General features: G+C 57.2%; 1 protein-coding gene and 1 long non-coding RNA gene across 2 annotated transcripts in view; one reads left to right on the top strand and one right to left on the bottom strand.

Annotated features, from left to right (window-relative positions):
- The first annotated feature begins 1,690 nt into the window (after positions 1-1,690).
- Positions 1,691-20,845, top strand: part of TCF20 (transcription factor 20) — a 98,475-nt gene continuing 79,320 nt past the window's right edge. The window contains exon 1 of the mRNA XM_036019700.1: positions 1,691-1,753. Within this exon, the coding sequence (XP_035875593.1) occupies positions 1,748-1,753 (6 nt within the window). The 5' untranslated portion in view covers positions 1,691-1,747. The remainder of the gene's footprint in view (positions 1,754-20,845) is intronic.
- Positions 2,615-9,360, bottom strand: LOC118499200. The gene is made up of 2 exons (XR_004901723.1): positions 9,246-9,360; positions 2,615-3,549 (listed from the first exon to the last, which is right to left on the bottom strand). It is a non-coding gene; the product is annotated as an uncharacterized LOC118499200 (long non-coding RNA).

The raw sequence follows: 20,845 nt of genomic DNA, 5'->3' as shown, positions 1-20,845 counted from the left end.
GCTGGAAGGGGCTGTGATTCTCTGGTTCTGATTTTCTTGGACGGCGTCCATGTAGGTTGTGATTTGGGCGGTATCATCTGCCCATTGATTTTTTCCAGAAAGGATGCTTTCTTCCCTTCTGTTCTGCAATCAGCCCACAGACGGACAACCTTGGTGCTGGCCTTCCCACGGCTCCTCCCTCCTCCTCCCACCAGCACACCCCGCCTGGGGTGCAGCCCGGAGCCCTGAGGGTCCGGCGGGGCAGTGGCTCCCGGAAGGACCCCAGAAGGTCCCTCGGAGGCACGGGGCTGTCCCCACACCATGCGGTGTGCACCACTGCCAGGGAGTGCCCAGGGCTGGGGAGCCATGTCCAGCCCACACCTGACTGTGGGTCTGAGTGGCCACGGAGACCCGGGCCATTCACATGCTCCCCCTCCTCTCGTAGCACGAGCTTCGGAGTTGGACAGGCAGCTCGGCATTTGTGTCACTGCGTCGGGGCTGGGAGATCGCAGGGATGTGTGAGTCCGCTGTGTGGTGTCACCCAGGCCAGGATGATGGGAACAGCGCGCGTCCTGTGGTGAGAGAGGAGGAGGCCGAGGCCCCAAGGGCTTAGGGAGTTCACTTAAGGTGGCGTCACCCCCCACCCACCACCAGGAAGGAGCCCAGGAGGGCTATAGTGCTGGGCGCCCCAGGGAAAGGGGGTCCGGAGACCATTGCGGGAGGAAGGCCAGGGAGACGTGAAAGCTGTGCTGAGGCGGTTCCCATACCAGCTCGCCACTGACCTCACAGGGCCTACGGGGGTGGGGGTAGTGGTCACCGGTACGGGGGAAGGGGGCTGCACACGGTCAGGGCCCGAGAGGCATGCACGGGTGCTGTGTCCTTTGCCTGGGGGCTGTCTGCCCACCGTCCTCAGCCGGGGCGGGGGAGTCAGCGTAAGGGCTCTGCGTGGGCTCAGATCCCAGCCCGGCCGCTCGCTGGCTGTGCGATCGCAGGCTGAGCAGTTCCTGCCCCGAGTCTCAGTCCCCACGCCTACCAACAGGGACCGTTGTAAACGCACCTCAGAGGCTTGCTGTGACGATGACTCGAGTTTACGGTGCACCCCGTAAGAGCTGTAGGGATGTGCTCCACTGCTGTCCCCTCTGACCAGCTCAGACTCCCCCAAACACTCCGATTTACTGGGCACCTGCCTGCCCTCCTGTGCCCTGGGCCCAGCCAGCCTCAGGGCCCGAGTGTGTGGTCTGAGGGGAGGGGGAGCAGCCCGCGAGAACTGGTGTGTTGGCTCCCACTGCTGGCGTGACAGACGTCCTGATGAAATCTGTCACTTGGAAACATTTTTAAAGGAAATTTCCGGAAAGTTTTCTTAACCCCATGGGGGGGCCCTAGTAGCCTGAACTATCGTCAGGTTCTTGCCGTGGCTTTGCCGTGACTTCCGGGGAACCTCCCTTTCCTGGGACTCAGTTTCCTCATCTGTAAGTCGGAGCAGTCACTGTACCCCCAGGAGGGCCGACCCTGGGCGAGACTGCTGGTGCGCAGCGTGCTTTGTAAACGCACAAGCACCTGGAGGGCTTTTGGTTCTGCTCTTGTCGCTCAGGAAACGGCCACCGGCGCTGTCACGCTGGGCCCTGACCCGGGGTGTGGATGTCGGTGGGACGCCGGCTCTGCTCGCAGGGCGCCCTGAGCAGGGAGCGGCCTTACTAAAACCCTTGACTTTTGTGATTTCCAGAGAACGTGGAAGGCCCCTCAGGCAGCCTGGCCCCTTCCAGGGGAAATGCTGGTAAGTGCCTCGTGCTCTCTGTCGGTTTGTGGCGCAGTGTTTTGTGTCGGCTCACGTGCGGGGCGTGCCGGGGGGGGGGGGGAGCTGGGGGTCAGCCCTGCCCTTGAGAACGCAGTCCCGGAGGAGGGACCTGAAAACCCCACCCAAATGACCAAATGCCTGAGGTTCAGGAGCGGCCCGACGCAAAGCCTGGACTGTCCAGAAGATGCTCGGCCACAGGGCAGCTGGCGGGGTCGTTATAAAGGCATATTGACTGTTTCCTCTGCCTGCAGTCCTTCAGCAGGTCCCCCTTCCCCGTGGGAACGAGTCCCCAAGCCTGTGGCCTGCACTGCCTTGCTCCAGCTGCATCTCTGGCTTTTCCTTTCGCAAATGCGCACTGGCCTCCTTTCCCTTCCCGGAAGTCTGCTTGCTCCCTGCTGCCTCAGGGCCTTTGCTCGTGCTGTGCCTGCCACCTGGAGCTCTTGCAGCCTTATCCTAGAGTTACTCCCTATCTGTCCTTCAGCTCTCGTCTCAAGTGTCCTGGGTCCCCAAGACCCAGGGTCCCATTATATACCCTCTGTGCACCTGCCATGCTTTCTTACTACTGTACGTTGTGGCTGTTACCGAATGATTGTTATATGTGATAAGTTATTCTCGCTAATGGCCCCTTAGAACTGTAGGCTCCATGACAACAGGGACCCTTGGGCTCACTGCCTGGCATATGAAAAGGGCTCAGCTAATGTTTGTTGAGTGACTGTATGATTAGCATTAAGGTAAGGCTTCATGGAGGTGGTGGCGTTTGAGTATAACTTGAAAGAGGGATCATTTCGATCCGTAGCGAAGAGGAAGAGCTTCCTGCTGCAGGGCACAGGTGGGCACATGGCGGGAATACAGCTCATTTGTTTTGGCGAAGAGGCAGGATGGGACATGTGAGAGAAGGCTGGAGAACTGAGCTGGGTCAGATGAGGCTCTGTGCTCCAGGTGCATGAGAATCGACTTGAAGTGTGAAGTCACTTGGAACCCACTGAAAACCTCGGAGCCAGGGGAGTAGGCTCACAGCTGGCTCCGGGTAACTGATGAGCCCGCCGCAGGGAGGGGTGGGCCCGCAGAGGGGCTGCTGCAGCCAAGAGGGCCGGCTGGCTGGGTGCTGGAGAAGCCGTCGACGCTGCTACTTTCTCTTTCCCTGGAACCACATGCGCCTTGGCAGTTACCCCGCCAGGGAGGTGGGGGCAGTGACGAGGAACCTCACGTGGCACGGCTGCTTCCAGAAGACAATCACCTTGGTGGCGAGGGAGCCATTGCTAAGGCACGGGAGGAGAGACGGCGTGGCGGGAGCGTTGATGCCCACGTTTCTAGCTTCCCAGATGAGGAGGCAGCATCCAGCGTCACATCTCTGCACCTGTGTGTCCCGGTGCCTTCCCAGTGGTCCAGGAATCGTGACCCCGAGGGACCAGGCTGTGGTAGACGAGCGGAAGCCTTCCCGTCAAGGCCTAGCAAGCAAGAACCACTTCCGCGCCTCCCCCCCCGGGCGGGGCGCAGCTGATGTGGACCGGAGAGGCGGGATTCGCCGGAAGCGCCTGGGGACAAGTCCCAGATCTGCCTTAGCAGCTGTGCACCTTCGGGCATCTTGCTAGCAACTCTGGGCTTCAGTTTCTTCAGCTGTGGAGTGGGAGCCGCGCGGGCGCTGGGAGAGTTGGGGGCGCAGGCGCACGTGGAGCCCCAAGCACAGGGACCGCTGAGGCTTAGAAGCGGTGGCTGTATCATGGCTGCGCTTTTCTCCCTGGTTTGAATCCTTCGCAGGAAGCTCGGGTTTCAGGCTTAAAATGAAGAGCATGTCAACAGAACAGGATAGAACAAAGTCTTTTCCCAGCATGCCTCAGCATGAGGCACTGCCTTCCCGTGGAGCCCCACAGAGATGGGGCTAAAAGTCTCGGGCTTTCAAGCAGAAATAATCCCAATGGAAAGGACCCTCCCCATTGTTATCCGGTGATAAAACGACACAGGAGCCTGCAGCCCAGCCCTCCCGGCTGCAGATTCCAACCCCGCCCCTTCCCAGTGGCTCCGGGCCTCAGTTTCCTCATCTGCAAGCTGCGGTAATAACAGTACCCGCCTCACAGGGCCGCTATAAGGGTTAAGCAGGTGAATGCAGGTGAAGTGGTCAGAACGTGCCTTTGTCACCAGGATGGTTAGGTCACTTCCCTTTCACCGCGAGCCTCTGTAGTGCTCTGCGTGACTCCGCGGGGCTCGGGAGGCGAGAGGCTGAGTTCAGAGCCCAGCTCTGCTGCTCGCTAGCTGTGTGACTCTGGGATGTCTCTTAAGCTCTCTGCCCCTTTCCCTGTCTGTACCACGGCGGGGACAGTCCCTGACTCCTAAGGCTGTTGGGAGGGGTGAGTGGGGTCAGCCAGGTAAGGGCCCTGATTCCCTGGAGGCTGCAGACCACTCGGCCCCTCCTCCCACCTGCTACACTTTCCAGATGAAGAAATTCGGATCAGAGCCTTTGGAGAATTTGCTGAAGGGCACACGTTGCTGTGACCTGCACTGGGCCACCATGCCAGGGGCTGCCCCGGGAGAGTCGGGCCCCTAGCAGCAGGAGCGCCGAGTGGACCGACAGGGTGCTGTCCCGTGGGGCCAGGCTGCAAGGGCCTCCAGCTGCTCAGCTGGGTCTCCCCTGCTGTTCTCTCTCTGCTCACCTGTGGGCACATGAGTGCTGACGGACAGCAGTGCCACTTGCTGGGCAGGCCAGCTGCCCAGCCTGGGGGATACCATGTCACCTGTGGGGAGAAGCTGGTGCCAACCCTGCTGTCCTCTCACATCTCTTTCCCTGTCCGCCTGCAGACTCTGGGGCCCACCAACCGTCTGTGTCCCTCCATCTTTCCAGTGTTTACCGAGCGCTGGGAGCTAGTGGTTAGAAGCGGAACCTCTGAAGACCTGGGATCAAATCCCAGCTCGGCTTCTCCCAAGCTGTGTGACTTGGACAAGCAACTTAAACTCTCTGTGCGTCTTCAGCGGCCCCGTCTGTAAAGTGCGGCTGATGGCAGTGCCAGCCTCGTCACACTGTTTGCAGATGCACAGCGCCTGTTCACAGAAACCCTGGGATTTCTCTGGGCTGTAGGGACAGTGCTGTGGGTGCAGTCCCCTACCCTGCACAGGGTGCCGGGGCCTGGGGGAAGCAGAGGTGTCTGCCCTGCCAATGCTCACACTCCCGGGAGGAGGGACACAGTCCTATACACAGGCCAGTGTGACCAGTGGGAGCTAAGAAGGGAGCCACAGCTTCCATCCTGGGGGGTGGGGCACACCTGAGCAGAGGTCACTGTGAGGTCCTATGATATAGATCCACGCCATGCATGTCACAGATACCACCCTGCAGGATCCCGCCCTTGCCCTCCTCTGAGTCCCATCTCGCATTCCCCTAGCGCTACACTGGGCACAGCCCTCCTGCGAAGAGCAGGTGGCTGTCTCCACCCTGCCACGTCGGGTATTCCCTGGCCCTCTGGAGCCTCCTTGACCCCTTCAGCTTGGGAGCTGGCCCTGACTTTGCCCCAGACAGACTTATCCCGAGCCCCTATGCCATCAGTGCCGACAACCTAGCATATTCCATATCCCAGCGGGTGCTGTGTGTGGAATGAAGCGTGCCACAAAGGATCTGGCCACCCTGCTGTTTGTGTCCTCTGCTTCCTCTGCTTTGCACGGGGCAAGTGCCTGGCTTGGGACCGGCTCTGCAGGGTGCTGTGCGGGGGTCCCCCTCCGAAACCCTAGGCCCCTGCCCATTGTCTCTGGAGAACAGGAGCCAGCATTCCAGGCCAACCCCCTGGTGTGCTCGAGTTGGCAGGAGGCCCCTCCCACAAGGAAGGAAAGCCGGGGCCCGTTTTCAAGGAGAAAAGGTGAGGAATGCACGTGTGTGCAAGAAAGCCTGCCAGCGAGAGGAAGGACGTCCGCCCGCCACTGAAGGCACGACAGGCGGCTCGCCGCACAAGTCACTGATCTGCCGGGCAGGGCCGGTCTCCTCAATCAATCCGCACTGAACATGGTAGCGGAATCGTGACCTGGAGGCAGAAGGCTCCATTTGTAATCCCGGAGTGGCCCGGGCGCCTGGAGGAGGGCAGAGGAGTTTGTAATAAAGGGAGTGACACAGGGTTTCCAAAAGCTATCTCTGAGCCAGAGGAGGAGGGAAAGGATTAATTTTGCTTCTGGAAATGAAACCACTGATTCAGTTCAATAAGTACTTTTTGAGTGGACTGGGTTTGGAAAGAGGGAAAAAAATGAATCTAGGTATCTTTTTCTTAAAGCTGGAAAGAAAAAACAGACGCTCGCACATGAAACAGTGAGAGAACAGCAGAAGGTGCTAGCTAACATGATCGCGGGGGTGGGGGCTGGGGGGGCTCCCAGTTACTGACTGAGCTCCAGCCACTGCAGGGCTCTGGGCGGCAACTCAATCTCTCGAGCCTCTGTCTGCTCATGTGTCATACTGTGTCCACCCATCACAGAACTGTGGCCACTGCTAACATGTGCCGGCTAGTCCTGAATTTTTATGCAGATCTCCAGATTCTCATAATACCTATGTTATGAGGGAGGTCATATTATCCCCGTTTCATAGCTGAGGAAACCAGAGTTCAGAGAAGTGAAGTCAATTCTCAAAGGCCACACCAGCCAAGGGTACCCCGATCTGTCTGTTGGCGGAAACCACCCGCATGTCCTTTTCCAAATGGTACCAAAAGGGACAGTGACAGACTGCCAAGGGTTGAAGAAGCTGAGGCTGGCTGGCCCTAGGACTGGAAGTTTCCTGGTGGAGGTTGGCTGGGCAATGTTCCAGCAGGATCCAGAGGGGGGGAGGGGCTCCCAGGTCAGTCCCAGGACAGAAGCCAGGAGCAGACAAGAGCCCGGATTCCAGTTATCTGGCCGCATTCTTTTACCCTTTCACCACCCATTTCGTGTTCCAGTCCGCAGGTCTGAACCTGAGTGAGCTGGGGAGAGGGGAGAGGAAGGGGGAGTGACGGGGCGGGACTTCAAGGAAGAGGGTTTCCCTTTCCTTCATGAGCTCTCTCGAGAATTGAGGGTGCCCCCAACCCCGGGTTCGACAGGCTCCCCTGCATCCTTTCATGTTTGTCCAAAACATGGTTCTGTGTTAAGAGTCCCCCCAACCTTTCCCTCTGCGGCCCTGATGTAAGCAGAAGCCAGCACTGGTCTTTAAAAGAATGTGCCAAAGAATTGAAAATGAAACTCACAGAACAATGGGAACAGCCAAAGGGCAGGCCTGACGGCCTGCTCAGCTCTGCCCCGGAAGAGCCGCACCCCACCTGGAACGCAGGAGTGTTGGGAAGCAGGTCTTCAGGAATGGCCTTGACCCGCGTGGGACCTGGCCCCCACTTCGTGAGACTGGACAGGAGCCAGGAGATACAATGTCTTCCCCACTCACATCCTCCTGAGGTGGTGGAACTACCCTCATGCCCTGCCTGGCATCCCTGTGGTGGGGATAGGTGTGGCCACAGCCGGGCTGTGGACCCTCCTTGGTGGCCTGAGGCAAGGCAAAATGTTAAGGAGTCTGCTAGGTGAAGGGGAGGTGAAGGGCAGAGCCGGGCCCTGGGGAGCTGTGCACCTCAATAATACCTAAACCTGAGCCCCAGGATGCGCCTCCACCTGCTGCGCAAAGCCATCTTCAGACTCCAATTTACTTCCAGTTCGTTGCTTCAGAAAAGGAACGACTCCAACATTCGGGGATATGTAACCTACTTTAGAATGAGAAATTTAGCCAACGTTAGGGATCTCTCCTGTTCCCATTGCGCCAATGAGAAACTGAGGCCCAGCGTGGGGGGAGAAACCTGGCCAGGTATCCAGGTGAGTCACAGGCAGGATCACAAACCCCACCACCACATCATCACAGGCCTCACTTTGGTAGCGGTGGGTCACCCTACACAAATATCTCAGTTCTACAACTGACATTAAAAAAAAAAAAAGTCAAGCCATCCCTTTGCTCCGTGAAACACATGTAGGATTTGCAAAGGAAGTCTGGAAACAGCCTGGCCTTGGCACCACAAATCCCCCACCTTATCTCTAAATTAATTTTGGACTCTGGGTCCGGTCAACCAGGCATTGCAGGTTTTAATGCCCCTGCAGCGAGGGCAACTGACATTTGGCGAGCCTATATTTTACCTGAGAAGTTGGTGGGCCTCCCCACACCTCGCCTAATGAAAGCAAAGGAACTGAGGGCCCAAGTCTTCAAGGACACGCAGGGCGAAGGGTGGAGGCGGCTAAGGAACCAGGTCTGCGGCGGGGCCGTGAGAGCGTCTGGCTGGCAAGAGCCGCCCCCATACCAAGCCCTATGGACAGGTTACGAGAGGAGGTCGGGCAGTGGCCCGCGGACCCCCCCCCCCCCCCCCCCCCACCCCCCTCCCCCCCCCACCCCCCCCCCCCCCCCCCCCCCCCCCCCCCCCCCCCCGGCTGCCAGAGACGTGATTGTGGCGTTGGAGACCTCGGGGAACTCTAGAAAGCCCAAAGAGACATTCCGGGCCGCTAACTCCCCAGAAAGTTGGCTTGTGGCCACTGCCAGGGCGGACGGACGGGAGCTGCGGGCCAAGATGGCACTGGGCAAGCAGCGAGCCGGCCGCGCTGCGCTTCGCAGCTGCGGAGAGGAACCCCGCGCGCTCGGGGTCGCGGAGCCAGGGTCGGCCGAGCGGGGCGCAGGCCTAGGCGCCGCCGCACGCGGGTGGGCACGCGCGCCGCGCGCCGGCCCCCGCCCCCTGGCGCCCCGCCCCCGCCGCGCGCCCTCCCGCCCGCCCGCGCGGTGCGGCCTTGCGCCTCCCCATTGGCCGCGCGCCGTCACCTGACGCTCTGTTATTTCCTGTGTGTTGGGAGAATGGAGAGAAAAAATCCCGAATCGAGCGGCTTTCGGCCCCTGCGAGGCGGCCGCGGCCTCCGTCGGGGGAGCCCGCCCTGAGGCGTGCCCGACTGGGGAGCGAGTGCGCGGGCCGGAGCGAGCCTCCAGGGGCCGCGGCCCCGGCCCGCCCCGCCGCCGTCCCGGGCGCCTGAGCTGGAGGCGGCGGAGGCTCCCCCACCCCCACCCCGCGCAGCACCGCCCGCCGCCGCTCCCTCCCCTCCCGCCCCCGCGCCGAGGCCGAGGACCGGGGAGGGGGCTCCCCGCAGGTAACCCGCCGCCCGGGCCGGGGGGCGAGGGGTAAAGGGCAGAGGTCAGGACTGAGGGGGCTGGCGCCAGGGCTAGGGCCCGGCCGGGGTGTCTGGTCTCGGGGGCCAGCTGGGGGCAGAGGTCCTTGCCGGGCCCGACCCGGGAGTGCTGAGATCCCTGTCCCTCCGCGACCGGGACCGGCGTGCCGAGGGGAACGGCCCCGCCCGGTTCCGACCCGGAGGGCGGAGAGGGTGCTGGCCGGGCCTGGTCTAGGGTTGCTGAGGGGAAGTGGCCCGGCCTGGCATCCGCGTGCGGTGCCTCGGTCCGGCCTGAGAGTCCCGCAGTGCCGGGGCACCGGCCCTAGCCGAGGGTGCCGGGGTGGGGTGGTTTAGGTACCTGCTCGTCGTAGCCTCGGGCGCCTAGGAGGCGGGTGCGAGCAGGGCGCGCACACGGGGGGGCGGCTGGGTCAGCGACACGCCCGCCCCGGGGCCCCTGGCCGCTTCGGGGGACCTGGCCGCGCTCGCCGCTTCTCCGCGGGCTGGGGGCGAGGCCGGCGGGCGGAGGGCCGGGCTTGGGCGGGATGGGCCGGCCGGGCGGACTGGAGCGGCGCGGGGGCGCCCGGGAGTCGGAGCGCGCCCCGGCCGCGAAAGGGGACAGGGTCCCGCTTGCTGCCTTGTGAGCACCTGAAGCCATGTGGACGCGGCCGCTTCGCGCCTGTTGGGGGCGGAGGGCAGGTACCGGCTGGCAGGGCGCAAGGTCCCGGCGCGGGGAGGGGCGGGGAGCGGAGCGCAGGACACACTTCCTGCGTGGGGTTTTCTCCCCCTTCCCCGCGGCGGGGAGCAGGGCGGGGTGTTTGATGCGGTGGTCCCCGCGTGCGAGAGCGCGTTCGTTTGGGGGGCCCTTGGCTCTCGGCTTCCCTTCCCTTCCGAGGGGGAAGGTGGCGTTGGAGGAAAGTGCCTGGTCCGGCCCTGCCCGCTGTGGCGGCGGCGGCGGCGGCGGCGGGAGGTGGAACGTCTCCTGCACGCCGGGATGGGAGTGGAATTGAGTGAGTTGGGGTGGGGGTGGGGGGTGCCGAGGAGCAGCCGCCTTCCTGGGCCTGTGGGTGGGGATTATTGTCTGTTTTTGTGGTTGTGGATACGAGCACTGTTTGCCTGCGTGAAACCCTTGAGTTTGCCTTTAGGGGACAGATCAAAATTAGGACATTAGGCTTCCGCCCCCCCCCCTTCCCTCTGCTCCTCCCCCCTCCGTCTCTCGAAGATTAGATGACTCTGGTAACTGCTGTAAAATGGATGGAATTTTGGAGCTATTATCTAACGGGCAGATCTTTGGATGATAATTGGACCCTTATGTTAACAGCCTCAGTGAAGAGTTTTATGAAACGTCTTACGTGGGGTGGCGGCTCGGCGGGGTGGGCAACTGCGCTGAAGCCCGGACCTGGGAGACCGGGAGTCTGTCTTCCAGCTTTGTCACCGGTGAACCGTGACCTCGGCCAAGTTACCTGCCTCCTCACGGTTCCAGTTTCCTCATCTCTTAAGTGAGAAGTCTCTTCCAGAGCAAACATTCGGGGGGGGGGGGCGGGTTGGCTAGTTGTTTTGTTCTTGTCTCTCCCATTCTGTGCTTTTGTTTCAGCCAGAAGCCTCCTTCCAGAGAAAGGGCAAGCCGGGCCTTACCTGGCTCTTGAGAGCCTGCCTCCCTGTTTAGCGTCCAGCCTTTTCCTGCTCCAGCAGAGCATGAAACTTGGTCTGGGTACAGCTTTTTCTTAAATCCTAGACGTTCTGTGCTTTTCAGAAAGTGTATTATCTCCTAGCCCATGCTGAATGTGTCTTGAATTTTTGGTCTTTGTGCAAGAAGTTCTCAGGAAAAAAATTTTCAGGGAACATTCGACCACCGGAAGCTGTGGATCATGCAGGTGTGTCTTGGTCAGCGGGGTGTGGGCTCCGAGGTGTGCCAAGGCCTTTCCGTGCAGTGGATGGGGAGGGATTTAACATTCTTTCAAGGGATATTTGGCATTTGGCTCACTTGAAATTTCCAACATCAGTATTCTCAGAGTAGAAATAAAGCGGAATTCCGTAATATGTATGTCCTGTGAGATGGTTTGCTAGTGGAATTAACTCTCACCTCGGGGTGCACTGATTATTTGCATCCCCAGTTTATTCTTTAATGGTGGCCAGATGCTTCCTCTCAGATGCGGAAGAACCCCAGTTAGTTTCCCTGATTTTTGTGGTGTGGGAGAGCCTCAGGCCCAGCTTCCAGACTGGGTGGCCCTTGAAGACCAACCTCAGAAGTTGGTCTTGCGTTAGGTTATTTCTTGTACTGCGATGCTTGAAGGACATGTGCCCCGTGCAATTCAGTCACCTTCCTGAGCACACCCTCCACTGTGGGCCTAGACGCTGCTGGGAAAAGGGAGGCCGCGCTGGTGAGTGTGCTCATGTGCTCATGCTGTTGGCTTTGGAGACAGATGGGTGGAATCTTTCTTGTGCGTTAACATCTCACATCAAGCCTGTCACATAAGTAGGCGCTTTTATACATCTACACAGCTATCAATTACTTGGAGTTTCCCAAAATAAGCAACTTAGTCTGCATTGGTATTTAAATTATGACCTTGTTTGGTGTGGAGTTTTAAGAACCCTAGTTCCTCGAATTGCAAGTAGTTATCACATGTATGTTACTGTTACAAGGAAAAGTTACAACACTGTTATTCTACAAAGGTAATTTGTGTGTGTTTATATACGTGAGAGAAGGTTGCTGAGGTACTGAGATGGGAGGAGACATCTTTTAGGTTTTAGGTTTTGTAACCTTTTAGTGGAATGGGATAGAATGTAGTCGCATCTAGTTAGACCTGGAAATTAGAGTTGGACTACTTCTGGTGAGGTCAGCCTTCTCTTCGTGTACACAGGAAAGGATACTAACGTTTGTTTGTTTGTTTGTTTGTTTGTTTTAAAAAAGATTCAGTATGTTAAGTCCTGTTCAAGGTATTTTAAGTTGCCTTAAAAAAAAACCCACCCAGCCCCAGCCAGGTGTCTCAGTTGAGCATCGCCCCGTGTACCAGCAGGTTGCAGGTCCAGGTCCTGGTCGGGGCACATACCTGGTTGCAGATTTTATCCCTGGTCAGGGGCGCATATGGGAGGCAACCAGTTGATGTTTCTCACATCAGTGTGTTTTTTCTCTTTTCCCCACCCTTCCTTTCTCTCTCAAATCAATAAGGTGAGGATTAAAAAAAAAAAAAGCCAAAGCCACCCAGCATACCTGAGAGGTTGATCCTCTCTCCTTTTTCTGAGAGGTCATAGAGCTGATGAGGGGTCAGGGATGTGACCGTCATCATCGTTCTCCACCCCCGCCCCCCCCCCCCGCTCCTCCCCCACGCCCCCCCCCCCCCCCCCCCCCCCCCCCCCCCCCCCGCTCCAGAGCCTTTACTAGTTCCAGTATAGCTCAGTGCCTGCTCAGGGCAAAGTCAGATCCTGGTAGATTGGTCTTGAAATCCATATTTTCTTTTTTAAAGTTATAATGAACCTCAAATCTGGACTTGGACAAAATAATGGAAAGCATGATCTTTGTGACTGTGCCACGCGGTTTAGTGACCTCTGGGAGTTTTCTGAACTTTCATTTTCCCCACACCTGGCCACTTGTGCCAGTGCACCTGAGATTTAATCTAAAACGTTTCTCTTGCATCCCCATTTCTGCTGTTCTGTCCGGAGCTGAAATCTTGATCAGCCTGAAGAGGGATACACGGTGACGTGTGAAGGGCCGTCTCTGTTCAGTTACTGGTTGACAGTGCACAGGAATCATGTTGTCTGGGGACCGCTCTCAGTTTGACCAGATGGGACGCCAAAGGTACATTTACAAAGGACAGTTCTTTTTCCAGCATGCCTTAGGTGCTCTTCCTCATGGGGACTTAATATTCTAGGCACCTCAGTGCTCATGAGATCTGTCTGGGGCTTCTGACTCTGCTGCCTTTGTTTGCTTTTTGTGGAGGTAAAAATAACAAAATAAAGCAAAACAACAGAACCCTGTTTACATCGGAGCAAAGCTGTACATCAGTGTTATACATTTGAGATATAATGCGGCTGACCCACCCCCTGGCATATGACTTTTGACTGCCCCCAAACTTTACCAGTAGCCTGCTGTTGACCAGAAGCTTTATCAATAACATAAACAGTTGATTAACATGTTTCGTATCTGTCTTATGTATTGCATTCTTAACAACCAGCTAACCTAGAGAAAAGAAAATCATAAGGAAAATACATTTACAGTATTTATCGGGAAAAAAAAGTGTGTATAAGTGGACCCGTACAGTTCACACCTGAATAGTTCAACTACATAATGAAATCAAGGCTTTCACAGCGGACAGTCTGGGCACACTGCACTTAGACTGGAGAGTTGCTTATTGTTAGTTAGGCCGTCGAAGTCCTCTTAGTGCCGACGCCTGTGCATCGTGCAGTGTGGGGAAAAGGTTCTCATGGCAACAAGTGCGGTCGGGGCTTTTCTGTGTCAGAGTGGTGTTTGCTTTGTGAGTAATGCACACAGCCCAGCGGGAAGGTGAACTCGAAGGTTTGCCGTGCCTTATCGGTATACGTGAGGCTTCGTTCTGGGGACGTTAAGAAGGGAGACGTTAACTGCAGTGGAAAGCGTCCGTGTTGCAGTGTGCACGTGGAAGCTGTTCTGTAGGGAAGGATGGACGTTCGCCGGAACACGTGACTGTCAGCCTGATGGGAAGACGGTTCCATGTTTGAGCATCACACCCTTGAACCTGGATTGAGGTCTCTGAGTGTCGTGTTCTAATTTTCATTAACAGAGTGTTTGCAGACCCTGTTCTAAGCAGAGGAGACGCAGTGGTGAGCAGGATAGAGAAGGAGCCTGCTCTGGAGACAGGCTGTAAACAGTACATCAACGTGAGTGTCAGGTGGTGATAACAGCTATTAAGAGAATACAGAGACAATATGATAGTGACTCGGGGGGTGCGACTCCGAGCGGTGGTGAGAATGCTCGCTTTTCTGAAGCCTCTTCTGCCGGCAGGGCAGTCGGACGTGATCTGTGGGGTGGGTGGAAGTGGCATTAAACACAGTAAATGACTTGCTTTAGTCCTGAGCATCTTGAGCAGTCACTCCAAACTATAGAGGTGGTTGCTTGAAGTCTTCCTTGTGTTCATACCCTTATGCTTTGTGAATGGAGACCTAGCTCAAAAGAGCTTGCAAGGGGTCGTCAGTGGTGCCTTGTAAAGCGGGGGTGTCAAACTCACTTTCACTGGGGGCCACATCAGCCTCACGGTTGCCCTCAGAGGGCCGAATGTCATTTTAGGGCTGTACAAATGTAACTACTCTTTAACAGTTAAGCGAGAGCTTGGCATTGCCACCCAGTAGAAACAAGGTGCTGGGCTGGATAAAACAAGGTGGAGGGTGGATTCAACCTATGGGCTTTGTGTTTGGCCACCTGTGTTGTAAAGGGTAAGAAAGAGGAATTTCGTCTGCTTTTCTTAATCATGCCAATAAAAAAAAGTAGAACTATGTGAAGATACTGGTTGGTGCTAGGCGTTATTAGAAACATCTTTTAGTTGTGTGTACGATTCTTCATGGGGATTGGATCACGGTGTTGTAATCATCGTACTCTGTTAAAGCCCCAGATGAAGCCCGCAGCCGCGAGTGACACCTGCATGCACGGCACTGTGCTGGGTGTTGCTTCACGTGAAGGATCCAGAGCCACTGGGTGGACCTTGGGTTGCGAGGGCGGGGCCGTGGAGGGACGCAGGAGGCCTGAGGGCAGGGGCTCTGGCCTGGGAGGGAACAGCACAGGTCAGACGGCTTCGTTAACCATAGCCCAAGGGGTTCATGGTTAACCCCGCCTTTCCCAACCAGCTGGCCGGCGTCCTGCACACGTACCCTCACCCACCCTTTCTGTGCGCTCTGCTTGTGGAGTTAGTTACATGGGGAGCGCGAGGAAACCTAGGGGATTGTCTGGGCTAGCCTTTTGGCTCTGCAGCTCAGGAGAGGTGCCGAGAAGGCGGTGACTTGTCCCTCGTTACGCGGCTTTACACGGAGAGTCCGGGCTAGGGCCCCATTCTTTCCCGCCATGGCCCATGCTCTCCCCAGAGCAGCTGGCCGTTGCTCTTGAGTAGATGAAGGAAGGGAGCCTCTGGGTGCTGATGCACTCACTCAGGCGAAGAGCCTGTGTCGTTCCGGTCTTAAGTCAGGAGAGAGGCTGCGCACCCACCTTGAAAGCAGAGGGTGGACAAAGAAAATTTTCACAAAGACGTGCAGCGTTGGCGTCTTAGGCCTCATCGACTTCACCCTGGGTGTGCCTTGGGCCAGGACGGACTTCGTGGAGAAGCCCTGTGCCGTGTCTGGCAGGAGTTGTGGCGTTAGAACGAGGCCCTGCAGCTGCAGGGGGAGATTTCTGCTGTGCGGCTTAAAACTGAGTTCTAGAATTTGAGTTGAGGCCCTAGGAGCCCTAACTTTTCACCTCCAGACCCCTGTTCAGGGAGGATTGCACTTCTGCATTTAAAGTCTCCCTGGGTACGAGGCATTGCTTTGGGAGCCCGGAGCTGGTTCGCTGGGCCTGACAACGGTAGGGGTCCTCGAGGAGCAGGCCTGCCTCCCCGGACATCTCCCTGACTGGACATCTCCCTGGCTCGGTGCTCTGGTGGGCCGGCGGCCTGAGGGCGGCCTCTCTGCGCCCTTGGCAGTGGGGTGAGAGGGCGCTCGGCTGTAAGAGTGCCCGTGGCGGGCACGTTACGGAGGCAGCAGAGCACCTGAAGGAGGATGTGTGGCCTCAGCCTGGCGCCATCACTTACCAGCGGCGACCTTGGGCGTCCTGCGGGAGCCGGTTTCCTCGTACGTGAAGTGGAGGTGTCCCGTCTTCAGGACCACTGGGCGGTGCCCAGATGGGAGAGCCCGCAGTGGAGCGCACCACCCACGGGCGACGCGCACTGCATGGCAGTGGTCCCCAAACGTTCCGCCCTGTGCCGGGTACCAAGACACTGGACTCGAGCAAGACGGGCTCCTGCCGAACTTAGTGCCTGTGCATCCTCAGCTGTCTGTCCGCCCGGTGGGGAAAGGCAGTTACACAGGGGTATCAAAAGTGCCATGGCCAGGGTGGGGGTGGGGACCCCCGGAGCTGCAGCATGGTGTGTCACCTTAACATGAAAGGTCACAGGAGGCTTCTCAAAGGACTGTTTACTTCCTCATCACCCACTTGGCTCTCACTTGTCTCTTCCCACCTCTGTGGCTCATCCCTCCCCATGTACTTGACATTGGCATTCTCTGGGCGCTGTCCCTGGTGTTCTCAGACATCCTCAGGCTTTCACGATGGTCCATAAGCTGACCACTCCACGTTGGTATCCTCAGCCAGACCTCTCCTAGCTCCTCCAGCTCGTGCTTGACGCCGCTGCTAGGATGTCTCACCGGTGACCCGAGCTTCACGGTCCAACACAGCACGCGTTCCTCAAACTCCTCTACTTGTTCCCTTCTTCCCAGGAGGCTTATCATCCACTCAGCGTCTCAAGTCAGATTTCTCCTTTTCTCTTAGCACCCCCGCACCTTACCCACCAGCAAGCTCCCGCCAGTGCTGTGTCCACGGTCTGCCTGCCTGTCTGCTGTGCGGCCGCCACCCTCCGGGCTGCCTCCTCTCTTGGCTCCTCCTGTCTGTCTTTATTCCACTTTGCCCAGAGCAGCCAGGAGTCACCTGTCTCTGTCCCACTTAAGATCTTTTAGCAGTTTCTCATAGTACTTAGAAGAAAATCCACACTGCTTGCCATTTCCCACAGGGCCTGAGTACGCGCGCCCACCTCAGGAGCTGTGCTGATCCCCCTGCCCAGAGCCCTGGCCGCCCCAGCCTCTTCTCGTCCGCCCTTTAGGTGTTTGTTGAGTGAACACACAGCATGAGACAGGCCGCAGAGGGGACGGGGCAAGGAGGGGGAGCGACCTCGGGAGAGCTGAGGAGTGTGTTGTGCCGCCGCTTCAGAAAGCCAGTGGTTTCTTAAGAAGTTGGATGTACGTCCACTCTGTACTGAGAAGTTCCGTTTCTAGGTGCTTATACAAGAGACGTGAGAACACACGTCCGCAAACAAACAGGCTTTGTACGAGAATGTCGTAACAGCCTTCCTGATGGCAGCCCCAACCTGGGGGCAGCTCGGGTGCCCCCAGTGAGGGTGTGGCTGGACAGACCGACACATCCACGCGGCGGAGGCCGCTCAGCGACGAGAAGGAGCAAGCTGCCGACACGGGCGGTGAGGGTGAGTCTGACATGCAGCGTGCTGAGAGAAAAGCCAGAAACACACAAGTGCATGATGGATGATCCCACTTGTAAGACTTTCTAGAAGAAGCAAAACTACTCTGTGCGACTGGAAATCAGATCAGTAGTTGCTCCTTGGGCGGAAGGGGTTTGACTGGGAGGGGACAGAAGAGAACGATCTAGAATCATGGAGGTGTTCTGGCTCTTGATGGGCATTCATCAGATCTGATGGAGTCATGTTCTATGTAATTTTACTGTTTGTATATTATACCTGAAAACAACCTAGGAATTGTCCTAGATTTCTCCCCACCCCCACTGTCTAATCTCCCAGCGAGTTCTGTTCATTTTATGTCCAGAACAAATTCTGAATCTGTCCCCTCCCATCTCGAGCACCGCCCCGTCTTACCTGGACTGTATCAGCCTCCCGACTGGGTTCCCAAGCCCCTGGTTTTGACTTCAGCCCACACCATTTTCTGCTTGTGTTAGCTGGTCTTTAAAAGTCAGCTGAACTACCTCCCTTGTCTTCCCAGAACCCTTTGGTGGCTGTTCACTGCTTCCTTGGTGGGCGACAAGGGCCCACGTGACCCCCGCCTCCCTCTGAGCCCCTCCGACCAGGCTCCTCCTTGGTCCCTAAGTTCTGGCCTCCTTGACCTAACAGCCCAAGCTCCTGTCTGCCTGGGGGCCTTAATTCTGGGCTCCTCCCCTGCCTGGAGCTCTCTGCCTCCCAAATCCCTGTGGGACTTGTTTCTGTTTGTCCTTCAGGTTCAGCGTAAATGTTTCCTTCTCCAGGAGGTTTTCGCCGCCCTGTCCGTCTAAAGCAGTGCCCCGTCACCTCCTCTTGCTGTTTTATTCATAACTTTGATCACCATCTGGAATTACCTTGTCGTTTATTTGTGCGCTGCCTGTCTCCTCCCTCTAGGGTGAAGCTTGGCTTCTTGTTCGCTGCTGTGCGCTCAGTGCCCGGAACCGTGTTTGGCACAGGTGGCTTCTGAGTACTGGCCAAGAGGGCGTTGAGCACGGACGGGCTGGGATGAGGGTGCTTGAGGCGGCGGGCTTGTGAGGGAGGCGGGGCAAGGCAGTCAAGCCTTCCAGCCTGAAAACGAGGTAGTGGTGGTGCCTGTTGGTGAGGTAGAAAACAGTGGAGAAAGGGAAGATGGGGGGCGTTGGATAGCAGTGGATTGTTTTGGACTTTAGTTGGAGGTGCTTGTGAGGAAGGCCGCAGGGGCCTGAGGCCCAGATGCCATTGAGGAGAAGGAGCCGGGCTGTGGACTGAGACTCGGAGGTTAGCGCATGCGCATCAGCCTCGGAGTGGGCGAGGTTGCCCCGGGGGAGGGGGGGGCAGGAGTGTGAGTATGTAGAGCAGGGATCCCTTTTCCCCTGAGTAATGGGTGTCTCCCTCCAGTAACGGGCTTTACAGAGCCCAGCCCCCTAGAACAAGGGTGTCCAAACTTTTGGTGTCTCTGGGCCACACTGGAAGAAGAGTTGTTTGGGGCCATACATTAAATACATTTTGACACATAGCCACCAGAAAATCTCATGATGTTTTAAGTAAATTTACAGTTTCGTGCTGGGCCACATTCATAGCCCTCCTGGGCCATGCGGGGGACACCCCATGAGGTCGTGCAGTTTCAGACGCCGTCCTACCCCGCCCCCCAGTTAGGCCGCCATTCCTCATAACGACAAGTGCCCGAGGGTCAGGACAGAACTCTGAGGAATGTGAACATTTAAGGAAGCAGGGTGCTGTTTAAAGAGCAGAGAACATGCAACCAGACAGGTTAGGAGGGAAACCCAGATGCATGGCACGAGGAGCGAGCGCGTTTCCAGCCGGAGGCGGTGGGTAGCCAGGGCTGTGGAGATGTGTTTTGGGGGTGCGGGGCGAGGCCCAGTGCTTGCGTATGGATGAGCGAGTGAGGTGAGGAAGTGGAAACCGTGAGTTTGGGGTCCAGCCTCCCTAAAGTTTGGCTGTTAGAGTGAAAAGGAGCTTCAGGGAGGATCCGGAGTCAAGAGAAGAATTTTTAAATACAGGAGAACCTTGAGCCTGTGCACTGGGGTGGGACTGAGCCCGAGGGTGCTGGATCGAGGACCTTCCTGGAGAACCCGGGGCCCGGGGCCATCCAGATCCAGGGGACCGGCTCTGGATAGTGAGGATCCCCCTCCCAGAAGAAAGCAGTGGTATGTGGATGGGAGCAGATGAGCGTGGGGGTTGGGAGGACAAGGAATGTGTTTCTTTCTGTTCTGTGAGGGTGCTCTGCTCAGGGCCAGGAGCCAGGTGGAGAGCTGGGAGCTGGAGGAGTGTAGGGAAGATCCGGGGAGACTGCCGTGGCAGGCAGGTAGAGCCAACTAAGGGAACAGGCATTTCGGGGGAAAGTGAAAAGTGGTTGAGGTGAGTTTTCTTCCTCCTGGGATTTTTGAGAAACTGGTGAGACCTGTACAGTTCTTTGTCTCGCTTTGGATTCCAGTGATTGGGACTCCGCTTTTCCTGCCTTGTGCCGGCAGTCTCACTCCTTCCCAGTGTGCCTCTGCCGTCCCCTTGCACTAGGCCAGTGGCCTGTACGTTACTGCACGGCTCCCGTGTTTTATTTAACCGGTACTCGGGAGCACTCGCTGTATTAGGTAGGCGGCAGTGTTCTGAGTGGTGTACCCAAACAGCACGGAGAGTGGGGGCCGTCCTTACTCCCCGGGAGCTGAGCTGCCCCGGGTCTGCAGAAGCATCTGGGGCACAAGAGACAGGAGGCATCCGTCCTCTGCGCAAGTCCGGCCAGGGCAGCTCTGGTCAGCACTCTCGTGTCTTTTGGGCGTCCGTGTAGGTTTGTGCTGGGAAAACCGCCGAAGGTCTCTGAACACCACTGCGCTGGGCTCTGAGGTCCTTGGGGTCAGGGCTGTGTTCTCTTTCATTTTAAAGCCCTGCAGCTGGCCCGTGGCCTGCGGGTGCGCGGAGAGCAAGCGCACTATTTACCTCTGATCCTCTCCTCTGGAATGCCCGGCCGTCCTCCTCCATCTTCATCCTTAGTTTGCTGTAGAGTGTATCTGTTTCGCCCCAAAATTGTCTGTTCTTAGGTGGCTACCACGCCTTATTAATCTTCATGTCTTTCCTTTCTAGTAGTAGGTATTAATGTTAAATTTGGATTTGTAGAAAACTTGCAGAGCATTCCTATGAGTGAGTAAAATGGTTGAAGGATGGGGAAAATTCAGAGAAACAATAACCAAAAAACTGGGTTAAGTTAGCCCGGCAAAGTGTTCTAAGCGGTGAGGTGATGAGGGTCCTGGAGTGATGGTTGTTCCCCAGCTGTGAGGAGGGAACAGCAGGTGAGGATGGGAGGGGTACTGAGTGGGCAGGTACACAAACCAAGGAACACCTCCGCCATGAGGAGGGCTGGGAACCCCTCCTCGGGAGCTTTAGAACTGGGGGACAGACCCACTTGTATTCATAGTTCCTGCTCGGAGGCAGAGGTGTGGCGGGCATGCGCTCTAGACTCCAGCCGAACAGCACACGGTCGGCACGTGGGCCCGAACAGAGTCCCAGGGGCCTGTGCCTTCCTGGACAGAGACAGCGGAAACGAACCTGAATTTAGTGGGTTTTTCCTTGTTTGTTTGTTTGTTCCTAGTGGATACATGAATTTAAACATAGCAGCCGTAGAATCTTCATTTTCTTTTAGTCGAAGTCTGTGTGGTAGGAGATTGAAGGTCTAACATACTGAACAGGAGAGTGGGGTAAAGGGCTTTAGTAGTGAGGCAGTCCGTGTCATGTATTAGATGTTTCTTTAAAAAACTTT

Source organism: Phyllostomus discolor, chromosome 2, assembly GCF_004126475.2.
Source record: "Phyllostomus discolor isolate MPI-MPIP mPhyDis1 chromosome 2, mPhyDis1.pri.v3, whole genome shotgun sequence".
Taxonomy (NCBI): Eukaryota; Metazoa; Chordata; class Mammalia; order Chiroptera; family Phyllostomidae; genus Phyllostomus; species Phyllostomus discolor.
Note: the sequence above shows the minus strand (reverse complement) of the source record. Positions and strands in the feature narration are given on the sequence as shown.